The sequence below is a fragment of the Mustela erminea genome, chromosome 18 (genome assembly GCF_009829155.1).
Source record: "Mustela erminea isolate mMusErm1 chromosome 18, mMusErm1.Pri, whole genome shotgun sequence".
Lineage (NCBI taxonomy): Eukaryota > Metazoa > Chordata > Mammalia > Carnivora > Mustelidae > Mustela > Mustela erminea.
The window spans coordinates 29,222,890-29,232,375 of record NC_045631.1 but is presented as its reverse complement, the minus strand read 5'-3'; the positions used below and the strand labels follow the sequence as shown (position 1 = coordinate 29,232,375).

The window sequence follows — 9,486 nt, the reverse complement described above, 5'->3', positions numbered from 1 at the left end:
AACCTTGAGCTACTGAAACAAGTCTTTAGAATATAAAACACTTAGCTAACCATTATATCTTGTTTTACAGAAAAGGATAAAAGTAGAATAATATTTATAAGTTAGATATCTGAAAATACTAACGGTAAGCCAGGTTGAAGTGAAGATGTTTCCTATTTATACTTATTTGATATCTTATTGTTATAAAATATATACTGGCTGACTTGAACAAAGCTTTCCTATGAGATTCTACTTTCTTCCTTTTTTTTTTTTTTTTTTTTTTTAAGAGAGGTGGGCAGGGAGGAGCAAAGGGAGAGAGAGAACTCTAAGCAGGCTCCATTCCCAGTGTGGCCATTGGGGGGGCTCAATCTAACAACCCTGAGATCCTGACCAGATCCAAAATCAAGTCAAGATGCTTAACCCACTGAGCCACCCAGGCATCCCTGAAATTCTACTTTTAATACAATTACTTATTTTTTTTTTTACAATGACTTATTGTTATATAACCTTTAACCATGAGACTATAGTACTTATTTGTCTGGGAAGATTATATTTTTCTTTATAAATTTATTGAGAGAGTGATTTTGAATTTCCCTATCATCACAGAACATTAAGTCTGCTCTCACTTTTTTTGATCTTATTAAAATCAGCTCAGTTGTTTGATTGTTTATATTCTCTTAATATTGGAGAAATATATACATTTTCTTGTCAGCGTTCAATTTCAGTATAAGTAAACACAAAAGGGTGATTTTTGCAGAAATGTTGCAAAACATACACAGAATCTTGATTCTTTTCCTCATCGCAAATAGTCTAACTTGAATCATTCTGTACCTGAGTCACAGGTGGGTTCATTGTGGCTGATCCTCCCTTTTCTTACTGGCAGGAGTATGGTGAAGATAAAATGTGATGACAGGTGTAAAAACAATATTAAACTCTATTTTTTTAATGGAAGGCATATAGTGAGGGGCAGGATTGCCAGGGATGGCTACTTAGTGGATGGGCTCTGTGGTAGCCTGTCTTCAGATGGCCCCCAATGACTCTCACCTCCTAGTAGTCATGCCTTTGTGTAATCCCGCTCTCACTCTGATTCAGGGTTTATCCTCTGTGACCAATAGAATATAGCAAAAATGATAGTCTTTGACTTTTTTTTTAAATATTTATTTATTTAGGGGTACCTGAGTGGCTTTGTCAGTTGAGCAACCAACTCTTGGTTTTGGTTCAGGTCATGATCTTGTGGTCCTGGAATGGAGCCCCACAATGGCTCCTCACTCAGCAGGGATTCTGCTTGAGGCTTCTCTCTCCCACTCTCCCATCTCCATTTTTCACACACACTCCCCACCAGCTCACACTCTTCTCTCTCTCATAAATAAATCTTTATTTGAGAGAGAGAGAGCACAAGCCTGAGGGGCAGAAGGAGAGGGAGAGAGAATCCTAAGAAGACTCTGCACTGAGTGCAGTGTACAACACAGAGCTCAATCTCAAGACCCCAAGATCATGATCTGAGCTGAAACTGAGTCAGACACTTAACCAACTATGCCACCCAGGTGCCCCAATGGTATGTAACTTCTGAAGCTAGATCATAATGACATAGCACCTCTTGCCTTGGTCTCTTGTATTGCTCACTCAAGAAAACTAGCTACCATGTGGTGAAGATACTCAGTGGGAGACCCAGGTAGAAAGGAACTGAGGTCCCTAGTCAACAGCCAAGGCCAATTTGCCAGTTATGTAAGCCAAATTGGAAATGCACCAAACTGTAACCTCAGGAGAGACCCTGAGCCACAACTGCCCAGTGCAGCTACTTCTAAATTCCTGACATACAAAAACTATTAGAGAATATAAATGGTTATTTCTGGGATCAAGCCCTGAGTTAGGGTCTCTGCTCAGCAGGGAGTCTGCTTTCCCCTCTGCCCCTCCCCCTGCTCACACTTGGGCTCTCCCTTTATCTTTCTCTCTCAAATAAATAAAATGGTTATTGCTATCTTAAGTCATTAAGTTTTGGGGCGACTTCTAATGTAGCAATAGGTTATGTAGAATCAATTTCTCTAGTGCTGACTCTCATTAACCAAGCACAGAGCCCAATATGTAAACCAGAATAACAACTTACTAACACACTTTGAGACACACAATTGTTGAGTGGAATGGAAAGCCAGGTCATTTTCTCCCTGTAGACAGACCAGCTTCAAGAGGAAGAAGTTGCTTGGTGAACACAGAATTGGATCAAGAAGTTAGTATGATGGTCCACGAGAGGGCAACACCTGTCACAAAGCGCTAGACATGCATAGTGGACCCCTCATATGCCCACCCACAATGCTTTAGCTAAGCATCCATCCCCAATATCTGGCTCCTAAAACTTCATTTTCCTATGCTTTACACTAACCATTCCTTTCTTTCAGGCAGTTTTTCTTCAAGTGAATCCTAACAAAATTGACCACATTTATGGATGCTTAATTGTGACATTATAGTCCTGCCTCCAACTATTTAAGTATTCTTTTTTTTTTTTTTTAGATTTTATTTATTTGACAGAGAGAGATCACAAGCAGGCAGAGAGGCAGGCAGAGAGAGAGGAGGAAGCAGGCTCCCCGCTGAGCAGAGAGCCCGATGCGGGGCTCGATCCCAGGACCCCGAGATCATGACCTGAGCCGAAGGCAGCGGCTTAACCCACTGAGCCACCCAGGTGCCCATATTTAAGTATTCTTAAACCCTTTCTATTCTCCAAACTGAAAATAGCTTTTTAAAAAAATCTTGTATTTATTTTTAAAGATTTTGTTTATTTATTTGACAGAGACAGAGATCACAAGTAGGCAGAGAGGCAGGCAGAGAGAGAGGAGGAGGCAGGCTCCCTGCTGAGCAAAGAGCCCAATGCAGCGTTCGATCCCAGGACCCCGGGATCACAACCTGAGCCAAAGGCAGAGGCTTTAACCCATTGAGCCACCCAGGTGCCCCCAAACTGAAAATAGCTTAAAGAGAATTATAAAAAGTTGAAATCATCTGAAATGACCATTTTACTACTTTGATAAGCATCTTTCTAGATATCGATGCATTTGTCACATGTAGATATTCATACATTTTCATGGGGTCATAATGTACCTACTAGCATACTACTACTTGCATAAGTCAGTAACATGTCATGGGCACCCTTCTCTGTCAATAAATCTATACGACACAATTTCTAATTAGCCTGCTTATGGTTGTTCCATAATTCAAAAAAATTACTGGGGTAAAAAACATAACATTTACCATCTTAACTATGCTGATGTGTATAGTTCAGTAGTATTAAATACATTCACACTGTTCTGCAAAAACAAAACAAAACAAAACAAAAAACCAACTTGGGTCACCTCCTTCTCAATAGCAAAGCACTATCACTTTGCTATTGCTTGATAAACCTTGCTTTGCTACCCACCCCTCTGTCTGGTCTTCCTCTTCATTCTTCAGAGTGGTGTGACCAAGAACCGTAGACACCTATAGAGAAAAAAAATCCTGTAACAATCCCAGGGTCCTGGAATTGAATCCTGCTTTGGGCTCCTTGCTCAGCAGGGAGGCTGCTTCTCCCTCTGCCTGCTGCTTCCCCTGCTTATGCTCTCTCTTAACAAATAAATAAATAAAGTCTTAATTTTAAAAAGTCATTGGGGTTTTGATAAGAGATTGCATTGGATCTATAGATTGCTTTAGGCAATATTAACATGTTAACAATATAACATCTTCTGTTACATGAACATGTGATGTGTTTCCATTTATGTCTTAATTTCTCTCAGCATGTTTTGTGGTTTTCCTGGCACAAGTGTTTCACCTCCTTGGTTAATTCCTAAGTATTTTATTATTTTTTTAAATATTTTATTTATTTATTTGACAGTGTTCTGCGGGACTCGATCCCAGGAAGCCAAGATGGTGACCTGAGCCAAAGGCAGAGGCTTAACCCACTGAGCTACCCAGGTGCCCCTATTTTATTGTTTTTGATGCTACTGTAAATAGAATTGTTTTTGTAATTTCCCTTTCAGATTTTCCCTTATTCATGTATGGAAATGCAATGGAATCTTCTGTATTGCCTTTGTATCCTGCCACTTTGCTGAATTCATTTACTAGTTCTAACAGTTTTTTGGTGAAATCTTTAGGGTTTTCTATATAAGTTCATATCATCTGCAAAGAGATACTGTCATTACTTTTTCCATTCTAATTAAGATAACTTTATTTTTCTTGCCTAAATGCTCCAGCTAGAACTTCCAATACTATTTAAACAGAAGTGGTAAAAGCAAGCATCCTCTCTAGTCTCTGATCTTGGAAGAAAAGCTTTCAGTCTTTCAATACCATTGAGTATGATATTCGCCATGGATTTTTCCTATGTGGCTTTAATCATATTGAGATTGTTTCTTTTTATTCTTAGTTTGTTGAGTGTTTTTGTCACAAAAGGGTATTGATTTTGTCAGATGCTTTTTCTCCATCAAATTAAAATGATGATGCTTTCTTTCCTCTTCATTCTATTGAGGCAGTCTATCACGTATTAAATTGTGGCATAAGGTAACTGTACATATGATTTTCATGCTTTCAGCCTTCCTCAAGTTCCAGGAATAAATCCCACTCGGTTATGGTGTATAATCTTTTCAATATACTGCTGAATTGTTTGCTAGTTTTTTGTTGAGGATTTTTTCACCAGTGTTCCTATGAGATAATCTGTAGTTTTGTGCCTTTATCTGGCTTTGGCATCAAGAGTAATGCTGGCCTCAGAATGAGTTAGAAAGTGTTTCTTCAATTTTTTGGAAAATTTTCAGAAGGATTTGCATTGGTTCCTCTTGAGATGTTTGGTAGAATTCACCAGTGGACCCATCAGGTCTGGGGCTCTTCTTTCTTGGGAGATTTTTGATTATTGATTCAATCTCTTTACTAGTTATAGGTATATTTGGCTTTTCTCTTTCTTCATGATTAAGTCTTGCAGATATTGTGCTTCTAAGAATTTGTTCATTTCATCCAAGTTATCCAATTTGCTGGCATAAAATTGTTTATAGTACTCCCTTATAATCCTTTTTATTTCTGTAGAATCAGTAGTAATGTCCCCACTTGAGTTTTTTTTTTTTTAAAGATTTGAGAGAGAGAGCTTACAGTAGGGAGGACCAGTGGGAGGGGAGAATCTCAAGCAGACTCTGCGCTAAGTGGAGCTCGGAGTGGGGCTCAATCTCATGACCCTGAGATCATGACCTGAGCTGAAACTAAGAATTTGGCATGTAATCAACTGTGCCACCCCACTTCATTTTCTGATTTTAGTAATTAGTAATTACTAAATTAGTAATTTAGAGTCTTCCCTTCTTTTCTAGTCCATCTAGCTACAGTATTTTCAATTTTGTTGATCTTTCTGAAGAATCAACTTTTGGTTTCATTGATTTTTGCCTACTGTTTTTTTTTTCTCTATTTCATTTATCTCTGCTCTAATCTTTATTTCCTTTCTTCTGCTAGCTTTGGGTTTAGTTTGTTCTATTTCTAGTTCCCTAAGGTATAGTGTTAGGTTGTTGATTTGAAATCTTTCTTACTTTTTTCATGTTTTTATTTATAAATTTCCATGCTTTTGCTGTATTCTTAAGTTTTAATATGTTGTGTTTTTGTCTTCATCTCTAAGTACTTTCTGATTTCCTTATGATTTTTTAATCACTTGGTTGTTTGAAAAGTGTGTTATTTAGGAGCACCTGGATGGCTCAGTTGGTTAAGCATCTGACTCTTGGTTTCAGTTCAGGTCATGACCTCAAGGGTCATGGGATTGAGCCCTGTGTCTGGCTAAACATTCAGCGGCGATTCTGCTTGAAGATTCTCTCCCTCTCCCCTCACTCACATTCTCCCTCTAAAATAAATAATCTTTTTTAAAAATTAAGGTACCTGGAACACATCATCTTTCTTTAAAAAAAAAAAAAAGTGTTCGGGCGCCCAGGTGGCTCAGTTGTTAAGTGTCTGACTCTTGATTTCCACTCAGGTCATGATCTTGGAGTCACTGAATCAAGCTCCGTTTCAAGATTTCTGTACTTAGGGGCACCTGCGTGGCTCAGTGGGTTAAAGCCTCTGCCTTCGGCTCAGGTCATGATCCCAGGGTCCTGGGATCGAGACCCACGTTGGGCTCTCTGCTTAGTGGGGAGCCTGCTTTCCTCTCTCTGCCTACTTGTGATCTCTGTCTGTCAAACAAATAAATAAAATCTTTAAAAAAAAAAAAAAAGAGTTCTGTACTCAGCATGGAGATTGCTTCCCTCTCCCTCTACTCCTCCTCCCCTTCACTCACTCTCTCTCAAATAAATAAGTAAAAATCTTTTTTTTTTTAAAGATTTTATTTATTTATTTATTTGACAGAGAGAAATCACAAGTAGGCAGAGAGGCAGGCAGAGAGAGAGAGGGAAGCAGGCTCCCTGCTGAGCAGAGAGCCCGACGCGGGGCTCGATCCCAGGACCCTGAGATCATGACCTGAGCTGAAGGCAGCGGCTTAACCCACTGAGCCACCCAGGCGCCCCAAGTAAAAATCTTTTTTAAAAAAAAGTGTGTTGGGGCACCTGGGTGGCTCAGTGGGTTAAAGACTCTGCCTTCAGCACAGGTTATGATCCCAGGGTCCTGGAATTGAGCCCCACATCAGGCTCTCTGCTCCGCAGGGAACCTGCTTCCTCCTCTCTCTGCCTGCCTCTCTGCCTACTTGTAATCTCTGCATGTCAAATAAATAAATAAAATCTTTTTTTAAAAGTGTGTTATTTAACTTCCATGACTTTATGAATTCTCATTTTCCTTTTGTTATTAATTTCTAACTTCATCCTCTTGTGGTCAGAGAAGTTACTCTGTATGACATCAATCTTTTAAAATCTAATGAGCCATAATTGGCCTATTTTTTAGGTTTTCCCTAAAAAGTATCCAGCTGTACTTGTGAAGAATACATATTCTGTTGTTGCTGAGTAGAGTGTTCTGTCAATATAAGATCTAGTTGGTTTGTTATGTTAACTCCTCTATTTCCTTATCTATCTTCTGTCTGATTGGTCTGTCCATTATTGTGAGTGGGTTTTTGAAGTCTCCCAATTGTTATAACAGAATTGTCTATTTCTCCCTTCAATTCTGTCCATTTTGCTTCCTATATTTTGGTGGCTTTCATTAGGTACACACATTGTTATACTTTCCCTATTGAACCTTTTATTAATATATAATGTCCTTGTTTCTTATAACCTTTTTCGATTTAAAGTCTACTTTGTCTAATATTAACATAGCCACCCCTGTTCTTTTGGTTAGTAGTTGCATGAAATAACTTTTTTGTCCCCTGCATTACTGTCTCCTTTTTTGTTTAGTTGATTTTCTCTAGTGAAATGTTTAAATTTCTTTCTCATTTCCTTTTGTGTGTATTCAATAGCTACTTTCTTCGTGGTAACTATGAGGATTACATTTTGTATCCTAAATTTGTAACACTCTAATTTGAATTTATGCCAGTTTAATTTCAATAACATTCAAAAACTCAGGGTACCTAGGTGGCTCAGTCAGTTAAGTGTCTGCCTTCAGCTCAGGTCATGATCCCAGGGTCCTGGGATTGAGCCCTGCATTGGGCTCCCTGCTTAGGGGGAGTCTGCTTCTCCCTCTGCCTCTTCCCCTGGCTTGTGTTCTCTCTCTCACTCTTTCTCTCAAATAAATACATAAAATCTTAAAAAAAAAAAGTGAGCCAATATTTAACAATCTCTTATGTGTCTGGAACTGTTTACATATTTATTCTCTGCTTCCTTGTAGTGAGGAAAAATGAAGGACTCCGTATACTCCAAAAATTCAGCACCAAACCCACAGAGCAGATGTGAGGATGGGGACTAGGTTCATAGAGAACATATCACCATCAGTTTTAATCTAAAGTTAGCTCTTGGTTCACTTCCACAATCCTTATACTTTGCTTAGGACACTCTTGATCTACAGTCTCAGGGAAAGCTGCTATGTATAAGTATACAAATACATTTGCTCCAGTAGGATCTTAGGTCATGGAATCTTGCACCTAGCAGCTGCTCCATAACCAATAAACATTATCTACCAGCATTATTATTGTTAATATTGGCCATTATAACATAGTCACTGGCCAGCTAGAAGAGTCTACTGACATTGTAGACAAAAGATTACAAATCATATCAGTGGGAGTTTACGTAGGACTCTGTGAGCCTAATGAACACTAACAGAGTATTCATAGCCTTAATGAATACTAACAGAGAATGCTATAATATCACAACTCACTATATATCATGCTGCTATCAGCCCTTATATTTTTATGTATGTTGGTTTTGTGTCACCAATTAAAGGTTTATGAGAGGAAGGATTATATATTACAAGTCCCTGTATCCTCCAAGTTTCTTACACATAGTATTATTTGTAAAGTAGTTTGCTTTGATTTTCTTCTGGTTATAATGACAAGCATCTGTCTCTTGATTCAAAATGGTCAAACAGATTTGTACCTTCTTATTTTATTTGTGCAGGCTAAAATGCTTTGGTGCTAGTAAGAATTGTATGAATATGACCATCCTCAACAGGAACAATTCAGTTTTCACAAACAAAAGACCTATTATTTATTTGCTAAGAATAAAATGTTAGCTGGCTAGTACTGTACAACAGCACACAGCTTCTAAGAAAAAGTTTTTATTCATATGTGAAGGCTCTAAACTCGAGGTAGATGAAGGTATATCGATCCTCTAAAAACCAGGTTACACATGTGTATGCATCTGGCCAGTAGTCACTAGCTGCTAAATTAGAAAAAAGGTTGTGATCTTCATCTTACCACAATTTCATCCTCTAAGGCACTAATGAGGTGAGGTATACAATCTGAAATATACAGAAATGATGTTTGTTTACCTTAAAGAGTTCAAAATATCTTGGACTTTTATTCTGAGCTGTAGTTTCATCATGTAAGTCAATTCTAGCTGGAATGGGAATATGGCAATCCTAGCCAAGAGGAGGGTAGTATTTCTAGTCTAAAATACGGATGACTGGTGCCGGTTTATAGGAGAGGTGGTAGCAGTAGCTGCTTATACATCCAACTTTATAACAGATATTGAAGACTGTTTGGGTGGCAGTTCCTCTCCCAATAACTAAAACAAAGAAATTTCTCTTACACAGCTAAAACCTAAATGGTATTAACAGTAAACATTTTATTATATAAGATGAGTTAAAGTTTCAAAAATCTTAAACAACAAAACCAAAAGCCATTCTGGAAACAATGAGAAAATTTTACAACAAAAGCTGCCTTTCACTTTTCAGAAATGTGAACTAAAAATAAATTGTTAAATGTGCAAACAGTTAAGTGTGCAAACAGAAAGGGCCAGTGGTTCCGTCTACTGCGGCGGCTGAACAAAGTGCGAGCTAGGGGGTCACTGCCCTGATGGTGACTGAAGCAGATGAGGAGAGGCTGGAGCTCACCAGCAGGATGCTCGAACTCTGGCCAGGAGTCCACCTGCGATCCAAATGCCATCAGTCTGACAAGTCACTCTGATCCAGCACGATTATCCTGTGTGTGTATTTTTTAAAAAACAACAACAAAAA

General features: G+C 38.4%; 1 protein-coding gene across 1 annotated transcript in view; it reads right to left on the bottom strand.

Annotated features, from left to right (window-relative positions):
- Nucleotides 1-7,998: 7,998 nt before the first annotated feature.
- TEX14 (testis expressed 14, intercellular bridge forming factor) overlaps nucleotides 7,999-9,486 on the bottom strand; it is a 64,227-nt gene continuing 62,739 nt past the window's right edge. The window contains 1 exon segment of the mRNA XM_032320872.1: nucleotides 7,999-9,451. Coding sequence (XP_032176763.1) covers nucleotides 9,415-9,451 — 37 coding nt within the window. The 3' untranslated portion in view covers nucleotides 7,999-9,414.